Source organism: Oncorhynchus gorbuscha, linkage group LG09 (assembly GCF_021184085.1).
Source record: "Oncorhynchus gorbuscha isolate QuinsamMale2020 ecotype Even-year linkage group LG09, OgorEven_v1.0, whole genome shotgun sequence".
NCBI lineage: Eukaryota > Metazoa > Chordata > Actinopteri > Salmoniformes > Salmonidae > Oncorhynchus > Oncorhynchus gorbuscha.
This window is the reverse complement of record NC_060181.1, coordinates 76839530-76863560: the sequence shown is the minus strand read 5'-3', so window position 1 is coordinate 76863560 and position 24031 is coordinate 76839530. Positions and strand designations below refer to the sequence as shown.

Here is a 24031-nt window from a genome sequence, read left to right as displayed (position 1 = left end):
ATATATATATTGAATAGTTTTGAGTGTTCGGATTCTGCTTAAAAATGTACACATTTTGTTTTACAGTGGTTTTGCCATAGACATTAAAACCAGGGTTTTTTCTGGATGCAAGAATCAATGCCAAGTTTTATTAGGAAGCCCCGCCTAGAATATGTGCGGTGCTGACGTGCATTGGTCCCTCACGTGACTCCAGGAATGTTAACAATGCAGTAAGTGTCCAACTTTGTACTGCATTCTAATTCTGCCTGTAGTTGGGAGAAAATGGAGTCTCTTCTCAGGATATTTACCCGGGCCTACCGTTGAGAAAGTTCGATACATTATCGTATGGATTGTGCAACAAAGGATTGGATATACAGTTTTCCCGAAAAGCGTATTTGGTTGGATTCTTTCTCGGATTAAAGCCGAATGATACTTTTATCACATGGTAAGTTCAAGTCTTCATCATATTTTGTGAAAGCCTAACTATTTTGATGAAAACACAAAGATACATGTTCTTTTCAGTACTGACATTTATGTAAATTGAAGATAAAGCCTCGGATTTCTTCTAACGCGACTAGCTTTCGGCCAGAGGAAGAGACTGCTGGGACTGAAATTCTCCCTACATTGGAATGTCGGGCTGCTCCAGGCTGCAGAGTTGCTCTCTGATCGGCCGATAGATCATAAAACTTCCAGCGCAAAATTGAGAAGGCCCTACAATATTTTTCAGTCTCGAAATGTTCTAATTAATCACAACCTCGACAAGAAAACCCATGACGTGATCAATATGTTTAGGATATTGAAACAAATTTCATTTTACAATGGTTTTGTTTTCACTAAAGCCTAGGATGGGAGGGGGTCTTAAGCGTGGCAAAAATTATATTTAAATGACGTGTTAAAAGTGTTATAATGTACCTTTGAAACACGAATGTGTCTTTAAAATGTTTCTTTGAGATGAATATGGATTCTTAGGATGTTTCTGGTTGCATTAAATGTTTGGTGAATTATTTAATTCCATAATGGTCTCTCATTCTGTAAACGGGCTGCAAATAGTCAACTGTCTTTTTGTGGGATGTGCACCATTGTTCTTAAAGTCCAGATTTTTTTATGATGCTGTTTGATAAACTTTTGAATAACAGAAACTTCTCACTGATTGTTTATTAAGTTTGGACATTTTATTTCTGTAACTTAAAATAACTGCCACAATTGAACTGTTTAAGAGTAGTTTGCGAAGTGTATGCCAAATTATCAGTCTAGTACAGCAGGCTAATAGATTGGCACTGATGCAACCATGCGTTTCATTCAGGTGTGCAATAACACACGAGGTTCAAGGTATGAACCTTGTTCTAGCTCTACCTTTAAACAACATAACAGGCACACAATGTTACAAAAATGTTAATATAGGCTAGATAATAATAAATTATTATTATGCAGGTATTACAATGAATAGCCCATTTGTTTAATTGTGACTGTAGCATACATTTTAAAAGTCATATTCTAACCGGATCAGATGTTCTCTATTGATATAAGCCTGTGAGTATTGATTGTATTGATAAGACTGGCTTATTGCATTACAGTATGTGTCACTGTCTGGGAATCTGACTTCAATAGAATTCATGTGTAACATTCATTGCAAACCTACATCTCGCATTAGGAGATCAGATATTAGCCGACTGTATTTGTTTACATGATTGACTTCTTGATTTAAAATAACTTGAATCAAAGTAATCTCATCAAAATAAATATACTTTCATTCCAACCTAAATCTAGGTTGGATCTACAGCAACAGCTTCAATGTGATGAATGGTAGCATTCAAGTGAACTTGTTTATATTTTACATGTTTGAAAGGATCTCTGTACTTTTCTGTTACCGTTGTGTGACTTGTGTCTCCACATGTAATCAAATATTGGATCCCAACCACAACCACTCAGACATCATTATCAGGCATTGCAGACTGAGGACCTCATTGGTAAAGACAGGCCAGGGCATTTCCATCTAAAAGGACCTGTGAGCACCATGTTCATAGGAGCATGTCCAATTGGGTGTCAAATGTATATTTTTGATTAATTAAATTATATTTACATTTTTCCACCATGTTCCATCCCAAACATTAGGAAAAGAAAAAGGCTTTGATTTCTGGTAAAACAGATGTAAAGGGGGTCTTCGACAACATCTACCAGAAATAGTCTTAAAAGGTATCATACATACATCAACACACAATAATGTTGAAGTAAAGACCCCTGTCAACGAATATCAACTCTTATATCTAGTTTTGGAGAAATGATTTGCCTTCTGTAAGTTTAAGAAACATTGCTTTGTGCATTGTAATTTTGTCACAAACACCCGCATCTTTAAGATAGTTTCTAATTTCTCTCCCACATGAGGAGGTAGGATAATGACATTTTACAGAAGTAACAATTAAAGGTAGGCCTACCAATTTGTTAGTGTTTTATTTACAGTACCAGTAAAAAGTTTGTACACACCCTACTCATTCAAGGGTTTTTCTTAATTTTTTTACTATTTTCTACATTGTAGGAAAATAGTGAAGACATCAAAACTATGAAATAACACATATGGAATCATGTAGTAACCAATTTTAAAAAATCAAAATATATTTTATATTTGAGATTCTTCAAAGTAGCCACCCTTTGCCTTGATGACCGCTTTGCACGCTCTTGGCATTCTCTCAACCAGCTTCATGAGGAATGCTTTTGCAACAGTCTTGAAGGAGTTTCCACATATGCTGAGCACATGTTGGCTGCTTTTTGGGTTGAGGTCCGGTGATTGTGGGGGCCAGGTCATCTGATTGATGCAGCACTCCATCACTCTCCTTGGTCAAATAGCCCTTACACAGCCTGGAGGTGTGTTGGGTCATTGTCCTGTTTAAAAACAAATGATAGTCCCACTCAGCGCAAACCAGATGGGATGGCTTATCGCTACAGAATGCTGTGGTAGCCATGCTGGTTAAGTGTGCCTTGAATTCTAAATAAATCACTGACAGTGTCACCAACAAAGCACCATCACACACCTCCTTGTCCATGTTTCACGGTGGGAACTACACATACAGAGATCATCCGTTCATCTACTCTGCATCTCACAAAGACATGGCGGTTGGAACCAAGAATATCAAATTTGGACTCATTAGACCAAAGGAGAGATTTCCACTGGTCTATTGTCCATTGCTCGTGTTTCTTGGGCCAATCAAGTCTCTTATTCTTATTGGTGTCCTTTTAGTAGTGGTTTCTTTCCAGAAATTTGACCATAAAGGCCTGATTCACACCGTCTCCTCTGAACAGTTGAAGTTGAGATGTGTCTTTTTCTACAAATGGACTATCCGGACTATCCAAATAAAGTGTTACTGAGTACTGTATAATGTACTGTACTGATCATATCTACTTTCTGCAAATATATTTGAATCCTAGTCAGTGGTCAGAGTCAGTCTCTGTCCAGACGGTTCTGAAACAGAACCCAAACCTTGAGAAATTGGTGGTCCTAAAAACGTATTTTCCAAGTTAATGGTGTTAATAATTTCTGCTAGCCATCTACTGAAGCAAGGGGAGGTGGGTGACTTCCATTCTGTGAGGATCATGCTTTTTGCAGCCACCATTCCAAACATCAGAGCCAGTTGTTTCTCATAGGAGATCCTGTGTGATTAACAGTACAGGTGTCTCTAATCAGTCAGATAAAATAAAAAATTCATTTTATTATCCTTGCAAGCAAATTTAGTTTGTGGCACTGTGCATACATAAAAACACATCATCAAGCATAGAGGATGACATATGCAGGTAGAGAAGTGCAGTTCATGAGTGATCAATGATTCATCTGTACACTATATTCACTGTACACATCAGTACTATGTCAACTACCATTCCAACTGCTGGCCAGAAGTTGCTCCTACTAGTGTTTTTTTAAACATTCAGGAGACAGTGTCTCTACCCTCCTCTGTCTGTTGTTCTTTAGGGGAAATCCATGTTTCTGTTGTTTATTTTGGTCCTCTCTGCCCCGTGATGGAATGATATGAGCTTTCTTGTCGTTACTTGTGGAATGGAATGCTCATCACAAGAATGGGAACTGAGGCTAAAGATTCTGGAGATTGGGCAACTTGTTGTGGAGCTTGGCACTACCGTCCCAAATATGTGTTTGTTTTTCAGATAACTAGACTCACAGTGAGTGCTGTGATTGTATCAGAAAACGCCTCAAACATCCAAACCCCAAAAATGCCTTTTTCAACCCATGATGAGAGAGTGTGTGTGTGTGTGTGTGTGTGTGTGTGTGTGTGTGTGTGTGTGTGTGTGTGTGTGTGTGTGTGTGTGTGAGAGAGAGTAGTGTCCTGATTTTAGATGGATCAAGAGGATGCCACTGTTCAATGCTATCCCAGGCCTCAAGGCCTACCAAGCATACTGGTCTGGTGGCCTCTCAGTCCAAGCTAAACAACTGTGTTTTAGTCATTGTCATAATTGAAAATGTGTAATACGGTGTTTTGCACCACAAAAGCTGTTACACGATTACACAGTGATAATACATTGTTGTTGCCGCTTATTCTACATGAGTGTGCACAGAGACATACTTCATTCATACCTCCTATATTCTGCCACGGAGATTAGCACTGCCACGATAGAATGTTGACAATGTTTTGAAGATAAAACCGTAAAGGGGTGTTAATACTGGATCACACAGGAGCATTTCACACACAGTGGATGAGACATGTGTAACTAATATGACCCTATGCCACCATGACCACAACCCGACCACACACACCGTACCCTTACAGTGACCGTTCAGTAACATTTTCTGTTCTGATCTTGCTCCACAGGCGCAGATGGGAGCCAGAACGGTTTGGGGCAGGGGTACCCTTGTCACCCCTTACATGACTTGGAATAAGGAGGAGTGTGACCCCTAAAACACAAACACCATGGCACGCCAGTGGGATTTCTATCAGTAGGAGCCAGCCACACAGAGACAAACAAAAACAGTAATACAGAGCGAGAAAGACAAATCTCAATCTCACATATTTTTGCAGAGCTTAGGAGTGTGTGTGTGTGTGTGTGTGTGTCAGTTTTTGGGTGAGAATTTGAGTGTGTGTTCCTTAGACTTAAACGGGAGTGTCATGAGGCCCAAGACGTTCCCCGCTGCTCCGTACATGGGCAACACGCGCCAGCGCCTCCAGGAGATCAAGGAGGGGCTAAAGCAGCCGGCCAAGCTGATGAGCCAGGCCCTCCACGGGGGCAGCTCCCGGGGCGAGGGGGGCCGCGGGGCCGAAAGCAAGAGCAAAGACCCCGGCAGTCGCCAGCAGCAGCACCGGCCCCCTCAGAAGTTCAACAATTACCAGAATGCTCTGAGGGAGATTCGCAAGTCCCTCAGGCCGTTTGAATACAAGTCTGGACCCTCTTCTGGCTCTGCCCACCCCGCTGGAGACGTCAACCGACAGATGCTGCAGGAGCTGGTCAATACTGGCTGTGACCAGGTGAGTACTGGGGAGTGTGTGTGTGTGCGCTTGCTCTCAAGTGGAAGAAACTGCTCTGGTCTGTATTAATGTCTCTGCTTGAATGCTGGTTCTATAGTCACGTATGTTAGTGGTTAACATACTAATGTGGCGGTAGAAAGCCCCATTCACTGTCATAATAATTCAATGATACACGACAACCTTTCTCTTCCAAGAGTACAGTACAATGGTTACATAATAGAGGTCTACCGATTAATCGGAATGGCCGATTAATTAGGGCCGATTTCGAGTTTTCATAACAATCGGTAATCTGCATTTTTTGGACACCGATCATTGCACTCCACGAGGAGACTGTGTGGCAGGCTGACTACCTGTTATGCGAGTGCAGCAAGGAGCCAAGGTAAGGTGCTAGCTAGCATTAAACGTATCTTATAAAAAATAATCAATCTTAACATAATCACTAGTTAACTACACATGGTTGATGATATTACTAGTTTATCTAGCTTGTCCTGCGTTGCATATAATCGATGTGGTGCCCATTAATTTATCATTGAATCATAGCCTACTTCGCCAAATGGGTGATTTAGCAAGCGCATTTGCAAAAAAAGCACTCATTGCACCAATGTGTACCTAACCATAAACATCAATTCCTTCCTTAAAATCAATACACAAGTGTATATTTTTAAACCTGCATATTTAGTTAAAAGAAATTCATGCATACAGAGTCAGGGTATATGCAACAGTTTGGGCCACCTGACTTGTTGAAAACTAATTTCCCAGAATTTTATGTAATTATGACACAACATTGAAGGTTGTGCAATGTAACAGGAATATTTTGACTTATGGATGCCACCCGTTAGATAAAATACGGAACGGTTCCATATTTCACTGAAAGAATAAACGTTTTATTTTCGAAATGATAGTTTCCGGATTTGACCACATTAAGGACCTAAGGCTCGTATTTCTGTAATAATTAAGTCTATGATTTTTTATTTGATAGAGCAGTTTGACTGAGTGGTGGTAGGCAGCAGCAGGCTCGTAAGCATTCATTGAAACAGAACTTTAGTGCGTTTGCCAGCAGCTCTTCATTGTGCTTCAAGCATTGCGCCGTTTATGACTTCAAGGCTATCAACTCCTGAGATTAGGCTGGTGTAACCGATGTGAAATTGTTAGCGGGGTGCGCGCTAATAGCGTTTCAAACGTCACTCGCTCTGAGACTTGGAGTAGTTGTTCCGTAGTTGTTCCCCTTGCTCCGCAAGGGCCACGTCTTTTGTGGCGCGATGGGGAACGATGCTTCGAGGGTGGCTGTTGTGTGTTCCTGGTTTGAGCCCAGGTAGGGGCGAGGAGAGGGACGGAAGCTATACTGTTACACTGGCAATACTAAAGTGCCTATAAGAACATCCAATAGTCAAAGGTATATGAAATACAAATGGTATAGAGAGAAATATTCCTATAATTCTTATAATGACCTCAACCTAAAACTTCTTACCTGGGAATATTGAAGACCCATGTTAAAAGGAACCACCAGCTTTCATATGTTCTCATGTTCTGAGCAAGGAGCTTAAACCATAGCTTTTTACTTTCTTCTCCAACACTTTGTTTTTGCATTATTTAAACCAAATTGAACATGTTTAATTATTTATTTGAGGCTAAATTTACATTTACATTTACATTTAAGTCATTTAGCAGACGCTCTTATCCAGAGCGACTTACATTTATTTGATTGATGTATTATATTAAGTTAAAATAAAATTGTTCATTTAGTATTGTTGTAATTGTCATTATTACTAATAAATCCTGCAATAATCGGTATCAGCGTAGAAAAAAATCATAGTCGGTCGACCTCTATTACATAATTCGGAGAGCAGATATACAGTGGGGCAAAAAAAGTATTTAGTCAGCCACCAATTGTGCAAGTTCTCCCACTTAAAAAGATGAGAGAGGCCTGTAATTTTCATCATAGGTACACCTCAACTATGACAGACAAAATGTGAAAAAGAATCCAGTAAATCACATTGTAGGATTTTTAATGAATTTATTTGCAGATTATTGTGGAAAATAAGTATTTGGTCAATAACAAAAGTTTATCTCAATACTTTGTTATATACAAATCAAATGTATTTATATAGCCCTTCGTACATCAGCTGATATCTCAAAGTGCTGTACAGAAACCCAGCCTAAATCCCCAAACAGCAAGCAATGCAGGTGTAGAAGCACGGTGGCTAAGAAAAACTCCCTAGAAAGGCCAGGTGGACTGGGGACAGCAAGGAGTCATCATGTCAGGTAGTCATGAGGCATGGTCCTAGGGCTCAGGTCCTCCGAGAGAGAGAGAGAGAGAGAGAGAGAGAAAGAGAGAATTAGAGAGGGCATACTAAAATTCACACAGGACACCAGATAGGACAGGAGGAGTACTCCAGACATAACAAACTGACCCTAGCCCCCGACACATAAACTACTGCAGCATAAATACTGGAGGCTGAGACAGGAGGGGTCAGGAGACACTGTGGCCCCATCCGATGACACCCCCGGACAGTGCCAAACAGGAAGAATATAACCCCTTGTTGGCAATGACAGAGGTCAAAAGTTGCTGGTATTTTGGCCCATTCCTCCATGCAGATCTCCTCTAGAGCAGTGATGTTTGGGGGCTGTTGCTGGGCAACACGGACTTTCAACTCCCTTCAAAGATGTTCCATGGGGTTGAGATCTGGAGACTGGCTAGGCCACTCCAGGACCTTGAAATGCTTCTTACGAAGCCACTCCTTCGTTGCCCGGGCGGTGTGTTTGGGATCATTGTCATGCTGAAAGACCCAGCCACGTTTCATCTTCAATGCCCTTGCTGATGGAAGGAGGTTTTCACTCAAAATCTCACGATACATGGACCCATTCATTCTTTCCTTTACACGGATCAGTCGTCCTGGTCCCTTTGCAGAAAAACAGCCCCAAAGCATGATGTTTCCACCCCCATGCTTCACAATAGGTATGGTGTTCTTTGGGTGCAACTCAGCATTCTTTGTCCTCCAAACACGACAAGTTGAGTTTTTACCAAAATAGTTCTATTTTGGTTTCATCTGACCATATGACATTCTCCCAATCTTCTTCTGGATCATCCAAATGCTCTCTAGCAAACTTCAGACGGGCCTGGACATGTACTGGCTTAAGCAGGGGGACACGTCTGGCACTGCAGGATTTGAGTCCCTGGCGGCGTAGTGTGTTACTGATGGTAGGCATTGTTACTTTGGTCCCAGCTCTCTGCAGGTCATTCGCTAGGTCCCCCCGTGTGGTTCTGGGATTTTTGCTCACCGTTCTTGTGATCATTTTGACCCCACGGGGAGAGATCTTGCGTGGAGCCCCAGATTGCGGGAGATTATCAGTGGTCTTGTATGTCTTCCATTCCCTAATAATTGCTCCCACAGTTGATTTCTTCAAACCAAGCTGCTTACTTATTGCAGATTCAGTCTTCCCAGCCTGGTGCAGGTCTACAATTTTGTTTCTGGTGTCCTTTGACAGCTCTTTGGTCTTGGCCATAGTGGAGTTTGGAGTGTGACTGTTTGAGGTTGTGGACAGGTGTCTTTTATACTGATAACAAGTTCAAACAGGTGCCATTAATACAGGTAACGAGTGGAGGACAGAGGAGCCTCTTAAGGAAGAAGTTATAGGTCTGTGAGAGCCAGAAATCTTGCTTGTTTGTAGGTGACCAAATACTTATTTTCCACCATAATTTGCAAATAAATTCATTAAAAATCCTACAATGTGATTTTCTGGATTTTTTTTCTCTAATTTTGTCTGTCATAGTTGAAGTGTACCTATGATGAAAAGTATAGGCCTCTCATCTTTTTAAGTGGGAGAACTTGCACAATTGGTGGCTGACTAATTACTTTTTTGCCCCACTGTATCAGGTCGAATTCAACAATCTGCTTGGCGCTGGTTTCTTTATCCTCTTTCGGAACGAGCGTGTGAACATCTTCACACCTGAGAGAGAATAGGAGAGGAAAAAAAGAGAGCGGGAGAGGTTAGGAAATGGAAGAAGAGGACAGGTAGTGTTTCCGCAGGAAATTGTCAGCTCATACATGCTCACTTTTCACCTAAAGAAATAAAGCCTTTACTATACTACTATAGTTCAGATATGGGAAGCCTTATTACAGGAAAATAAGCATATTCTATCATTGATCAGAGTATTTCTGAATAATACGGATCAGACTGTGCAACATAGTTAATTTGCTCTTTAAACACTCATAACTGGCCTAAGATGAGGTCATTTTTAAATGGCTCAGCTTTGACTCTGTGTTTTAAAGCTCTTGGATTGGCCAGAGACAGGTCACTACAACCAGATTCAGTACTATGCCTTTGTGGTTGAAGGCTTTAGGACAGGCCTGAGTACAGGCCCTGGGATTGCAGCACTCGGCATCTAAAGAATGCTTATCTCAAGCGCGTGCACCAAACTACTGAGAAACCCTCCTCAGACACCAGCACAGTGGAATTATGAGCTGTTACTTCAGAGAAAGAGGGAGAGCGAGAGAGATGCAAGCCACATCAATACACATATTGATTTGAGTTATCAGAAAGCTGTTGTGTGCTTGCAGGTGTTCTTTGCTACGGCTTGATCTTGTTCTTGTTATTACACACACAGATTTTTACTGCTCCTGTAGGACTAGGAATGTGTAGTTAGTTTGTGTATAGTTAGTGTGTAGTTAGCATCTTGTAATAGCGTAGTTAGTGTGTAGTTACAGTGTAGTAAGTGTGGTTTGGCCTCTAGTTCCTCTGAATGGCTCAGACCGGAGAGAGAGTGGGAGCACTATCAATACAAACAGGAAGTGGCGATTCAATGGTAGCAGGGTGGAACAGTTCCATCTGCTCCCATCGTGTCGCCACAGACAATCTGGCCACGTTCTCTCGCTATCTCTCTGTCGGTGTGTCTCTGTCTTTCACTTTTTCTTTCGCTACCCCTCTTATCTCTCTGTCTATTTCTCTTTCTGTATTCTATATTCCGTTTATTCACCTCTCATTAGCTTTACATATTTATTTGTGTTTATAGACACAAGCAGAAGGATAAACTGACAATGAAAATAATTGTACACATTTATATTTTACAGGCAAAACATTTCTCTCTTTTCCTGCCTATTGATTTTGAAACAGATGGATTATATGTAATGGTGTCTCAATGAGCGATGTGGCAGTCACCTGTCACTGTGAGAATGTGTTTGTCCTAGGGATGTGTCCACTGAGCGTGGGCCCTTGTTTTCCCAACATTCCACAGCCGTAATGGCCGCCGTAGTGAGTGGCCCATTTGGTCTCAACCCACCTCCACCCCCACGAGCCCTCTGGCCTGATTCTTTCCAGACGTGCCACCTCCTCTCCTCCTCCAGCATGTTTAGGTGGGGAAGCGAGGGGGGACTGCCGGAGTGTGGAGGAGCTCTTTCCTTTCCTCTGCCACCTTCCTTCCTTCATGTGTCCGCAGCTCCAGTATTACTGTAGTATGGGCCGGCTGGGCCGGAGCGTAATGGAATGGAGACGGAATCTTATGCACGCTAAACGTATTAAACCGCCGACATATAAAACGACGTGGCCGCCGCGTTTATTTAACGATGAGGTTAACAGGACGTGTGTGTGTGTGTGTGTGTGTGTGTGTGTGTGTGTGTGTGTGTGTGTGTGTGTGTGTGTGTGTGTGTGTGTGTGTGTGTGTGTGTGTGTGTGTGTGTGTGTGTGTGTGTGTGCGTGTGCGCGCGTGTGTGTGTGTGTGCGTGCGCGTGCGTGTGTGTGTGTGTGTGTGTGAGAAATTAATAGAAGGAGAAGATGGCGGAGCGCAATCTGTTGTTCCACAGGCCTATTGATGTCACTCTCTCTCGGCCTGTCCATCCAGACTCCGCTCTCTAAAGGTCTCCCATATGGGTTTCATTTCCCATAGTGGAATGTGTTGCAGAATTAGGTCAAAGTGAAAACGAATATAAAAAACAGCCTTCCTCTCAGAGTAAGAGTTGAGTGTGTGTGCATACTGTCAGTATCGTCTGAGATGTTTGGGCATGTGATTGTGTTTGGGATAACTCCTTGGCTTGTGGCTGTAACCATTATGACAAGGGTGCAAATGTGGCGGAGGATATTGTAAGCTGGAAGCCACATAAGAGTCAAGAATAGCCTCTTCTGATGCTTAGAATTCCATTTGGTCTAAATGGCACCAAAAAATGTATCCCTTTTTATTTTACCACTACAATCTGTAATAACACCGTGTAGAAAGTAAACATCCGCACCTCAATGGTGCCAAGTGTGCTTATGTCTGCATAACGAGGAAGTATGGACAAAAATTCTGGTCTAGTGATCAATGACAATGGAGTACGCTGCCGAGCCTTACATAATTAGAAAGAGGAGATTCTCACGATTAAAATGGTGTCCAATTTAAAAAAAATCTAAATATACACATTGCGAAATATAAAGTGGGGCAAAAAAGTATTTAGTCAGCCACCAATTGTGCAAGTTCTCCCACTTAAAAATATGAGAAGCTTGTAATTTTCATCATAGGTACACTTCAAATATGATATCCAGAAAATCACATTGTAGGATTTTTAATGACTTTATTTGCAAATTATGGTGAAAAATAAGTATTTGGTCACCTACAAACAAGCAAGATTTCTGCGTCTCACAGACCTGTAACTTCTTCTTTAAGAGGCTCCTCTCTCCTCCACTCGTTACCTGTATTAATGGCACCTGTTTGAACTTGTTATCAGTATAAAAGACACCTTTCCACAACCTCAAACAGTCACACTCCAAACTCCATTATGGCCAAGACCAAAGAGCGGTCAAAGGACACCAGAAACAAAATTGTAGACCTGCATCAGGCTGGGAAGACTGAATCTGCAATAGGTAAGCAGCTTGGTTTGAAGAAATCAACTGTGGGAGCAATTATTAGGAAATGGAAGACATACAAGACCACTGATAATCTCCCTCGATCTGGGGCTCCACGCAAGATCTCACCCCGTGGGGTCAAAATGATCACAAGAACGGTGAGCAAAAATCCCAGAACCACACGGGGGGGGACCTAGCGAATGACCTGCAGAGAGCTGGGACCAAAGTAACAAAGCCTACCATCAGTAACACACTACGCCGCCAGGGACTCAAATCCTGCAGTGCCAGACGTGTCCCCCTGCTTAAGCCAGTACATGTCCAGGCCCGTCTGAAGTTTGCTAGAGAGCATTTGGATGATCCAGAAGAAGATTGGGAGAATGTCATATGGTCAGATGAAACCAAAATAGAACTATTTTGGTAAAAACTCAACTTGTCGTGTTTGGAGGACAAAGAATGCTGAGTTGCACCCAAAGAACACCATACCTATTGTGAAGCATGGGGGTGAAAACATCATGCTTTGGGGCTGTTTTTCTGCAAAGGGACCAGGATGACTGATCCGTGTAAAGGAAAGAATGAATGGGGCCATGTATCGTGAGATTTTGAGTGAAAACCTCCTTCCATCAGCAAGGGCATTGAAGATGAAAAGTGGCTGGGTTTTTCAGCATGACAATGATCCCAAACACACCGCCCGGGCAACGAAGGAGTGGCTTCGTAAGAAGCATTTCAAGGTCCTGGAGTGGCCTAGCCAGTCTCCAGATCTCAACCCCATAGAAAATCTTTGGAGGGGGTTGAAAGTCCGTGTTGTCCAGCAACAGACCCAAAACATCACTGCTCTAGAGGAGATCTGCATGGAGGAATGAGCCAAAATACCAGCAACAGTGTGTGAAAACCTTGTGAAGACTTACAGAAAACATTTGACCTCTGTCATTGCCAACAAAGGGTATATAACAAAGTATTGAGATAAACTTTTGTTATTGACCAAATACTTATTTTCCACCATAATTTGCAAATAAATTCATAAAAAATCCTACAATGTGATTTTCTTTGTCATCGTTGAAGTGGACTATGCTGAAAATTACAGGCCTCTCTCATCTTTTTAACTTGCACAATTGTTGGCTGACTCAATACTTTTTTGCCCGACTGTACCTATATTTCCCTATAGGAAACAATGGGAAGATCTCAGAGTTCCAGGAGTCATTTTTTGTTGTTGTTTACATTTTAACTACCAGCAACTTGGGCAGGTCTCATTGCCAACAATAACAAGCAGGCATTGCGACGTAGAACAATAAGCTGGGAATAGAACGTTCGGAAGGTGAGTTGGTGCCACGGTGCTCAATAGAACTAATAGTAGCTGGCAGGGTGAAAAATGCCCTAAAATGAGGCGTGTTTTTCATGATTACTTCAAAACTACGGCTAGCAGCTGGGACATATGGTAATATTATATTACACATTTTTATCAGAAAAAAGCATTGTTGAAAATGTAATGTGTCCAGCCTAGAAATGGAAAGTCAGACACCGAAAAGTACAGATTTCCAAATATCTGGAATTCTTTGCTTCCTGGCTTGTGGAATGTTGGGAACATCTGTCACCATGACATTGGAGGTCAGAGTTGGAACGCAACGGACCACCAGGCTGTCCACAGCAGCCAGCCTCCACCCAGTTTCAGTCTCGGCACAGAGCAGAGAGGGAGGGGAGGGGGGAGAAAAGCAATAGACAGAGAGGAAGGGCGAGAGAGTGAGCAAGAGAGAAATTAACTTAGGAACGGATAAGGGGGAGCGAAAAGAGTGATTGAGGTTTCTGAGGGACTGAAGTCTCCACATTAGCATGGAAACCAGGCAGCTAGTCAGCACTCTCCTTTAGCTATGGTGGAATCCAACACACAGGCCCAGGCCAGTCACCATAGAGTGACCATAAACATACATGAATGTTTATATTTGGTTTAGTTTGTGTGTGTGTGTGCGTGTGCGCAGTGCTAATAGGGGTGTGCAAATGTGTGTCTTATGAGTGAGGGAGAGGGAGGGAGGGAAAGAGTGTATTTTGGTTCAGTCGTATGGCAGGTCCACTCTCAGATGCACACACACACACACACACACACACACACACACACACACACACACACACACACACACACACACACACACACACACACACACACACACACACACACACACACACACACACACACACACACACACACACACACACACACACACACACACACACACACACACACAGAATGTGTAGAATATCTGTGGCTCCGGCGTTTCCTGGCTCTGAGAGCTGAATGTGCCCACTGTTGCTATGCAGCCCTGTTTTTAAACACATTTATGTTTGACTAAGTTTCCTCCCTGCAAATGAAAGCACCCGGTCGGTCACAAAATCTGTGGACACGGAATGGCTGCATTACACCGTTTAAACTAGTATAAAGTCCACTTCAGTCCACTTTTGAAAATGGCCTTCGCCTTAGTTTATTTCCTTGATTAATGTATATGTTTTAAACAACAACCATAAGGAGCCATTTCAGATGAGCTGAAGTATTTGGTTGGAGTTCTCTAACTGACCAGTGGAGGCGGTGTGGGCTGAATGCCTGTCTTGACTGAGGGTCATTTCGAGTGACGTCTTATGCTATTCAGGGATATTTCCTCATGTAGGTGTCTGTCGCCTAGTTAAAGAACGGTCACAGCTTGTGTCATGTTTATTTTCACATCTCACTCACTGATGTTGAATGGCTGTTGTTGTTTGTACTCTGCCTATCAGTCAGTGTGAAAATATCAGGATAACCTGCTTGACCGTTATACAAAAACTAAAATAAGTACTGGAGTATGGTGCTGAACTATCACTGTAGAGGTCGTTGTCATAAAAATAGCCTACTATTGGAATGTTGAAAGAATGTTATAGGTTGTATGTTCTCAGCTCTCTGTGTTCTTTGTTGTTGTGTGTGTGTGTGAGGCAGGCTCAGGAAGTGGCTGGTGCATGACCCCAGGAGAAGAGGATGCAGGTGCAAGGCCTGCTGGGGGGCTGTTTTTATCGTCACCTGATGTGTGCGTGGGTTACAGTAGAAGAGACAATGACAATAGAAGACACTATACACTGTTTAGCTCTAAAATAATAGAGACAATGCAATCTGTTCCCCAAAATGAGATGGACGAGCTTCATCAGTCACATTGATTTACTTAATTAAGCAATAAGGCCCGAGGGGGTGTGGTATATGGCCAATATACCACAACTAAGGGCTGTATCTGAAGAACAGCCCTTAGCCATGGTATATTGGCCAAAGGACTGTTCTTCAGATACAGCCCTTAGTTGTGGTATATTGGCCATATACCACAAATCCCTGAGGTGCCTTATTGCTATTATAAACTGGTTACCAACGTAATTAGTAAAAATACATATTTTGTCATAACCGTGGTATACCCGTGATATACCACGTCTGTCAGCCAATCAGCATTCAGGGCTCGAACCACGTAGTTTATAATGTCTGTTAGACACCATTTATTTGTTGTTTTACCACCAGGAAATGGCGGTGCGGGCTCTGAAGCAGACGGGCAGCAGAAACATCGAGGCTGCTCTGGAGTACATCAGTAAGATGGGATACCTGGACCCACGCAATGAACTCATCGTCCGGATTATCAAGCAGACCTCGCCAGGTAACACAACCCATGCACATATATTCTAAATATATGCACAGAGAGTTTAAATTGCAATAAGTATATGAACTCAAATCAAATTGTATTGGTCACATACACATGGTTAGCAGATATTATTGTGAGTGTAGCGAAATGCTTCTGCTTCTAGATCCGACAGTGCAGCAGTATCTAACAGGTAATATCTAACAATTCCACAACAAAACCTAATACACACAATCTAGTAAAGGAATGGGACGAGAATATATAAGTATAAAATATATGGATGAGCAGTGACAGAGTGGCTAAGATGCAATAGATAGTAAAGAATAGATAGTTCCATTTATTAAAGTGGCCAACGATTTCAAGCCTGTAGGTAGGCAGCTGTTTAACAATCTGATGGCCGCATTGGGAAAGTGGTATTCCTGGTCGTAGTGCTGGTTAGTTGACGTCTCTCTGATATCCAATAGTTCTTCCCGGCTGTATGTAATAACAAGGAGTACCCACCAAGGTTTATCTGGGCTAACAATGTAAGAAATAATACATTTTAAAAAACAGTTTCATAAGGACTTCAAGCGAAGCTGCCATCTCTATCGGCGCCATCTTGCCAGACAACCCCCTCACCACTATAATTTCTGTCCACAGGCAAAGGGGGCATGCCAAACTCAATTGACCACAGACCACCATTGGAGGGAACAAGTGAGGGTGCCATGCCTCCCTACCACCAGATGGGGGCATCGATGTATGAGGGTGCTGGCTATGGGCCAGAGGGGCCCTACATGGGTGCCCCTCCTGTCATGAACTACATGATCCCCCCCTCGGGCACAGCACAGGGCCCTGCCATGGTTAACCCCATGGGACGCCCGCCCAGTATTGGAGCCTACCCTCCATCCATGGTCGCCCAGAACAATCCAGGGAACCCCATGTACCCCCCAGGTGCCCCGCAAAAGGCCTACCCAGGCAGCATGGAGCAGGCCATGATTGGCTACAGCGTCCCTGGCCAGCCCCTGCAGCCCCAGGCACCAGGAGGCCCCATCCCCGTACCCCACTACGACTACGGCCACGGCCGGCCTCACATGATGGAGCCCTCGGGCTACGGCATCAAGAGGAGCGCATCCTTCCAGAACAAGATGCCACCGCTGGCGCCCGACAACTACGTCAACATGCAGGTTAAAGGGGCCATGGGCCAGAATGGGGGAGGGTACCCCCCTAACCTGTACCTACCGCCCCACTCACACCCCCGGCAGTCCAGCCCCACCTCACACCAGGTCCACATGATGTCCCGCTCGCCCGGTGGAGCTGCCGCCGCCATGGGGCCAGATTTCTCTGACCTCCCCCAGGGCCTGCTCACGCCCTCCAGAGCCAGTCTCAACCTGGACCTGTATGAGCAGCACCAACACCACTGGGCCGGGCCCCAGGGGCCTGAGGGGGCCCCACCAGCCAGGCAACCCCAGCCTCAGGGGCCCTTCCGGGGAGAGGTGCGAGTCCCCAGCAGGACCAACTCCTTTAACAACCGATCAGCGCCCCCCAACAACGTCCGGCCCACTTTGGTACCTCCAGCTCCCGGCAAGCAGGACCCGTCCCTGGGTCCACCCAACACCATCACGGCGGTGACGTCGCCCCCCATCCAGCAGCCGGTGAAGAGCATCCGGGTGATGAGGCCCGAGCCGAAGACCGCTGTGGGGCCATGTCACCCTGGCTGGTTGGCTGCTCAGGAAGCATCTGAGCCCCTCACCTACATGCCTGAAGAGGCCTACACTCTGGAGCCTGCCCAGGAGCCCCGTTGTCCACCACCTCCCTACCCCAAAACCCTGCTCATATCTGGGGCTTCTTCAGAGGCAGGGCCCCTGGAGGCCTCAGACCTCAACACACCTGCTAGGCCACACGGTAGCAGTGGAGGAGGAGGGGGAAAGGCAGAAGAGAGCCAGGTGAGAGAGAAGACCAAGTCTGGAAAAGGAGAGAAGGCAGTGAAGGACAAGAAGCAGATCCAGACATCGCCGGTGCCGGTGAGGAAGAACGGGCGTGATCAGGAGAAGAGGGAATCGCGCATTAAAAGCTACTCACCCTTCGCCTTCAAGTTCTACATGGAGCAGCATGTGGAGAATGTGATGAAGACCCACCAGGAAAAACTGAACCGCAGGCTCCAGCTGGAGCAGGAGATGTCCAAGGTGAGACAGGGAGAGACCTAAAGATAATGAATATAAAGGATTATCCCTGAGGACCTGTGTTGTAGACAACAGCTAGTTTGCCCTAAATACCTAGAACAGCTTGTCCAAAACATTTAGAAAAACATTTACTCAGGGTTTAGTCCTTTTGACCCCCTTTTGAGACTGTTATTTTATTAGTGAGGTAATATATTAGTTACATGTTATCTTATATTAACAGTTGATGGAGACATTCATAACATAAAACACTTCAAGATATATAAAATATAATATCACTGTAATAAGGCACATATACAGGATATAACCAGGGCGACGTGTCCTCTTTATTTCTACATTCTTCCCCTTCCTCCAGGCTGGCCTATCAGAGGCCGAGCAGGAGCAGATGAGGAAGATGCTGAACCAGAAGGAGTCCAACTACAACCGTCTGCGCCGTGCCAAAATGGACAAGGCCATGTTTGTCAAGATCAAGACACTGGGCATCGGGGCCTTCGGCGAGGTGTGCCTGACACGCAAGGTGGACACGGGAGCCCTGTACGCCATGAAGACGCTGCGCAAGAAGGACGTGCTCAACCGCAACCAGGTGGCCCATGTCAAGGTAAAGATGAATCCAAATGATGATGCTGAGGAGATGCTACTGATGATGTTTCCATGTTATTTCAATGTTATTGTTACACCAAAGGCACATGTCTACATGTTGTGTGGACTGGACAGTAAAGTGTTTCTACCCCTAAGGCTGAGCGTGACATCCTGGCGGAGGCAGACAACGAGTGGGTGGTGCGTCTGTACTACTCGTTCCAGGACCGTGACAGCCTCTACTTCGTCATGGACTACATCCCCGGAGGAGACATGATGAGCCTGCTGATCCGCATGGGCGTCTTCCCCGAGCCGCTGGCATGCTTCTACGTGGCTGAGCTGACACTGGCCATCGAGAGTGTCCACAAGATGGGCTTCATCCACCGCGACATCAAGCCGGACAACATCCTCATCGACCTGGACGGACACATCAAGTTGACCGACTTTGGCCTCTGCACTGGCTTCCGCTGGACGCACAACTCCAAGTACTATCAGAAAGGTGAGCGGGGGAAAGACAAAGGACATGTTTTTGCACTTTGTATATGCTGTTTTATAGACTGCTTTTACTTGATATGATACGATCGATATGTAATGTCCTCTCCTTTCTCCAGGGAGCCACATCAGGCAGGACAGCATGGAGCCCAGTGACTTCTGGGACGACGTGTCCAACTGTCGTTGTGGCGACCGGCTGCAGACCCTGGAGCAGCGGGCAACACGGCAACACCAGCGCTGCCTGGCACACTCCCTGGTGGGCACTCCCAACTACATCGCCCCTGAGGTGCTGCTGCGCAAAGGTGAGGGCAATACTGGACATGAAGGAATGGAGTGGTCATATATTTGATAAATAAAGAAGCACATTGTGGTCTTATTGGTGAGTGGCTGTGGTCTTGTCCCTGCAGGGTACACCCAGCTGTGTGACTGGTGGAGTGTGGGAGTGATCCTCTTTGAGATGCTGGTGGGACATCCACCCTTCCTGGCCCCGACACCCACCGAGACACAGATAAAGGTTAGTAATCTGTCGACTCACGGCTCAGCTAAACTACAGAGTGTGGAAATGCGATATAACTAATCAATTGTAGCTCTGAAACATACTGTTTCCTCACAGTCTCCCCCTTCCCTTTCTTCTTCAGGTGATAAACTGGGAGAGCACACTACAGGTGCCCCCGCAGGTTAAGCTCAGCCCAGAGGCTGTCGACATCATCGGCCGTCTCTGCTGCTCCCCTGAGGAGCGTCTTGGGAGCAATGGCGCCTGCGAGATCAAGACTCACCCCTTCTTCGACCAGATGGACTTCTCCAGCAACCTGCGCACCCAGCCCGCCCCCTACCGGCCCAAGATAGCCCACCCCATGGACACATCCAACTTCGACCCGGTGGAGGAGGAGGGGGGTCCCGGGGCGTGGAGTGACAGCGGGGACAGCACACGGGCCTGGGAGACTCTCTGCACACCACACGGGAAACACCCGGAGCACGCTTTCTACGAGTTCACCTTTCGCAGGTTTTTTGACGACAACGGCTGCCCCTTCCGCTACCCCAAGCCCCCTGAGATCAGCCACAGCCAGGGGCCTCCCAGCAGTAGCAGAGCCAGCAGCATGGGCCCTGAGGAGGAAGAGGAAGAGGAGGAGGAGGAAGAGCAGGGGGAGCCTGTGTATGTGTAGAAGAGCTCAGACTGTTGGCTTTCTAAACTATGACCCCCCCCCCCCCTTCTCTCTCTCTCCAACAATCAACACTTAGCACCTGGGGCCCTGGCTGCCAACTTTCTATCTACCGCTGTTCTTCTCAGAGGGTGTGTGCGTGTGCGTGTGCGTGTGCGTGCGTGCGTCTTTATTTGTGTGTGTTTGAGAGACTGAACAGGATGACCTGACATCTGTTTAACAATTCAGACACTACTGTGTGGAATCTCCAGCGTGAGCAAAGACTACAATAAGAATCCCTGATCTGGGACCAAGAACAACTAACTGTACAAGGGCTAGGGATAGGATAATGAAGCCAGAGGACTGTTCTGAAAGCAAATGAATCAGAACAGGAACAGATCTTCTATGGAAATGAAAGTATCCGCTGCGCTGTGGAAGTTTACAAAAGTGTTCAGATAAGAGTTTGACACTAGGACCGTTACTATGGGTGGTCCTTGTGCTCTATCCCATTCCTTCGCCTTGGGTCTTAGAGATCTCTTCTTCCAGGTTAGCCTTACCCCAGGAAGTTAACACAAACACTTCCTGGACGTCAGGTTGGTCTGGACTGAATTAGCTGGTGGTAGTGGGGAAGAATGCAACACTTCTTACACAGCTGTGACAAAATAAGTTACCAAAATACAAATTCACATGCGCACATGAACACTTTAAAGGATGGTTGAACTACACAATTTAGCAGGAAGCAATGGGGTTGTCCTCTGCAGCTAACCCACCTAAAGCCTTGAGCATACCGATTGTGTAAAACTGTATGCGTTCCGACAGAAGTCCATTAATTTCAGTGGAAGGCAATTCTCACCTCTGGGACTCATCTGCCAGACTCGGTTGCGATGCTTGTCGCTGCGTGTAGTGTGTTGCATGCATGTGTTGGATTTTTCCAACTTGTGCTGTTGCTTTGTCATGCGGTATCAGGAACAGAAGTAGATAATCAACCGAAGAAGTTGCTAATATGTAGCTAATGTGTAGCATGATTATTTTTATTATGATGCGGTGCATGGATTGCGAAGACTACGTCAAATTTACCGTACGGCAATGTAATAATGCAACCTGTGTGCACACGGCGTAAGTCGCGGCATTTTTCAAAGTTAGAGTCTGACATGTAAGTCTAGGCATTCCCCAGCTGTGACTTCTACCTTTAGCTTCACACTAACTTTTTTTCCAAATAGGAGATGTGGGATAAAGCCCACTTGTGTTGTTCCCACTCACCTCTAAATATCTTCAGGATTCTGTTTTGAGTATCAGACCTAGGGGAATGGTTGTGACGGGTAAGTACTCGTAGCAGCAACAACAAATTCCTTTGTTTTATTGAGCTCATTTTGCAGAGTTCTGAGGAAGGTGGACTGCAAGCGTGTAATCATTGCTTTGTTACAGATCTGGATCTCATGATTACATACATATTTGCTAAGCAGTCACGGCTATCCATATCTCCACACAACACATACATTACACCTGCTCTAAGACTGTCATGAACAGTAACATTACTGGCGCCAAGAGCAGTGCATTTTAGCCTCCTTGACAAAAGCCCTACCTGCTAATCCACCACTTACAAACACACGCTCAGTATTATACAGTTAACACATTGGAATGTCCACACAGTCTCCTCAGTCCATATGGAGACAGATGTGAAAACTCAATGTCAGAAACACATGTAATAGTATGACTATGTGCAATACAGAAAATACGATATATAGTTTTCTAAACACTTACAAATACCATTTTGACCTTGTAATACTGAAACACGCTATGTACAAATATACATTATATTGGTTTATATATTTTCCTTATAGTTACATGACCCAATGCTGCTTATTATTGTGATTTAATATTATTATTATTTACATTATTTCATTTATACGTACTTCTTTCCTTTTATGCAAGTGTGGGTTTGATTGCCAGTGTGTTTGGTTTGGAAAGTGACGAACTGTGTGCCTTCTAGAGGAATGTTGGTACATATCTATCCACCGCAAGATGATGATGATGATGATGAGGATGGTGATGATCAGTGTTTGTGCAGAATAACGACAGCAGCTTTCCTACTCTGCTACCAGGCTGGCCCTGTGTGTAGGAGAGTAGGGCGGAAGAGACAGACATAGTGATAGAGAAAGAAAGATGCGTTTCAGAGACAAAACAAAAGCAAGGCAGGATTGGCTATAAAATGAAAAATATATGAATGAATAGCTTTCTCTATGTTACAAGAACAGGTGGCAAATGACCAAAACGTACACTATCAGTCAAAAGTTTGGACACACCTACTCATTCAAGGGTTTTTCTTTATTTGACTATTTTCTATATTGTAGAATAATAGTGAATATATCAAAACTATTAAATAACTACTTTGAAGAACCATCTAGTAACCAAAAAAGTCCAAATATATTTCAGATTTTCAAAGTAGCCACCTTTTGCCTTGATGACAGCTTTGCACATGCTTGGCATTCTCTCAACCAGCTTTACCTGGAATGCTTTTCCAACAGTCATGAATGAGTGCCCTCATATGCTGAGCCCTTGTTGGCTGCTTATCCTTCACTCTGCGGTCCAACTCATCTCAAACCATCTCAATTGGGTTGAGGTCAGGGGATTGTGGAGGCCAGGTCATGTGATGCAGCACTCCATCACTCTCCTTATTGGTCAAATAGCTCTTACACAGCCTGGAGGTGTGTCCCACTAAGCGCAAACCAGATGGGATGGCGTATCACTGCAGAATGTTTAAGTGAATTCTAAACACATCACTGACAGTGTCAACAGCAAGCACCATCACACCTCCTCCTCCATGCTTCAGGGTGGGAACCACATATTCGGAGATCATCCGTTCACCTACTCTGCATCTCACAAAGACATGGCGGTTGGAACCAAAAATCTCAAATTTGGACTCATCAGACCAAAGGACCGATTTCCACCGGTCTAATGTCCATTGCTGGTGTTTCTTGGCCTAAGCAAGTCTCTTCTTATTATTTGTGCCCTTTAGTAGTGGTTTATTTGCAGTAATTCGACCATGCCTAGTTAAATAAAGGTTAAGTTAAATGAATGAAGGCCTGATTCACAAAGTCTCCGCTGAACAGTTGATGTGTCTGTTACTTGAACTCGGTGAATAATTTATTTGGGCTGCAATTCCTGAGGATGTTAACTTCAATTAACTCATCCTCTGCAGCAGAGATAACTGGGTCTTCCTTTCCTGTTGCGGTCCTCTTGAGAGCCAGTTTCATCATAGCGCTTGATGGTTTTTGCGACTGCACTTGAAGAAACTTTCAAAGTTCTTGAAATGTTCCGTATTGACTGACCTTCGTGTCTTAAAGTAATAATGAACTGTCATTTCACTTTGCTTGTTTGAGCTGTTCTTGCCGTAATATGGACTTGGTCTTTTACCAAATAGGGCTATCTTCTGTATACCACCCCTACCATGTCACAACCTAACTGATTGGCTCAAATGAATTAAGAAGGAAAGAAATTCCACAAATGAACTTTTAACAAGGCACACCTGTTATTTGAAATGCATTCCAGGTGACTACCTCATGAAGCTGGTTGAGAGAATGCCAAGAGTGTGCAAAGCTGTCATCAAGGCAAGGGTGGCTACTTTGAAGAATCTCAAATATAAAATATATTTACATTTGTTTAACACTTTTTTTGGTTACTACATGATTCCATATGTGTCATTTCATAGTTTTGATGTCTGCACTATCATTATAAATGTAGAAAATAGTACAAATAAAGAAAAACCCTTGATTGAAAGGTGTGTC

General features: G+C 44.3%; 1 protein-coding gene across 5 annotated transcripts; it reads left to right on the top strand.

Moving 5' to 3' along the window:
• Positions 1 to 203: 203 nt before the first annotated feature.
• LOC124044097 (serine/threonine-protein kinase LATS2-like) lies at positions 204 to 22653 on the top strand. 5 transcript variants are annotated; one of them, XM_046363542.1, is made up of 10 exons: positions 204 to 424; positions 4791 to 4915; positions 5034 to 5441; positions 15769 to 15901; positions 16523 to 18045; positions 18395 to 18637; positions 18775 to 19114; positions 19227 to 19409; positions 19515 to 19621; positions 19746 to 22653. In XM_046363542.1, the coding sequence occupies exons 3-10, from the start codon at positions 5085 to 5087 to the stop codon at positions 20268 to 20270; spliced, it is 3411 nt and encodes a 1136-aa protein (XP_046219498.1). In that variant the 5' UTR covers positions 204 to 424; positions 4791 to 4915; positions 5034 to 5084; the 3' UTR covers positions 20271 to 22653. The 5 variants fall into 5 exon arrangements, with proteins under 5 accessions (XP_046219498.1, XP_046219499.1, XP_046219497.1 ...); XM_046363543.1 differs by having other exon boundaries at positions 4791 to 4949; positions 5068 to 5441; XM_046363541.1 differs by having other exon boundaries at positions 4791 to 4949.
• The last annotated feature ends 1378 nt before the right edge of the window (positions 22654 to 24031 follow it).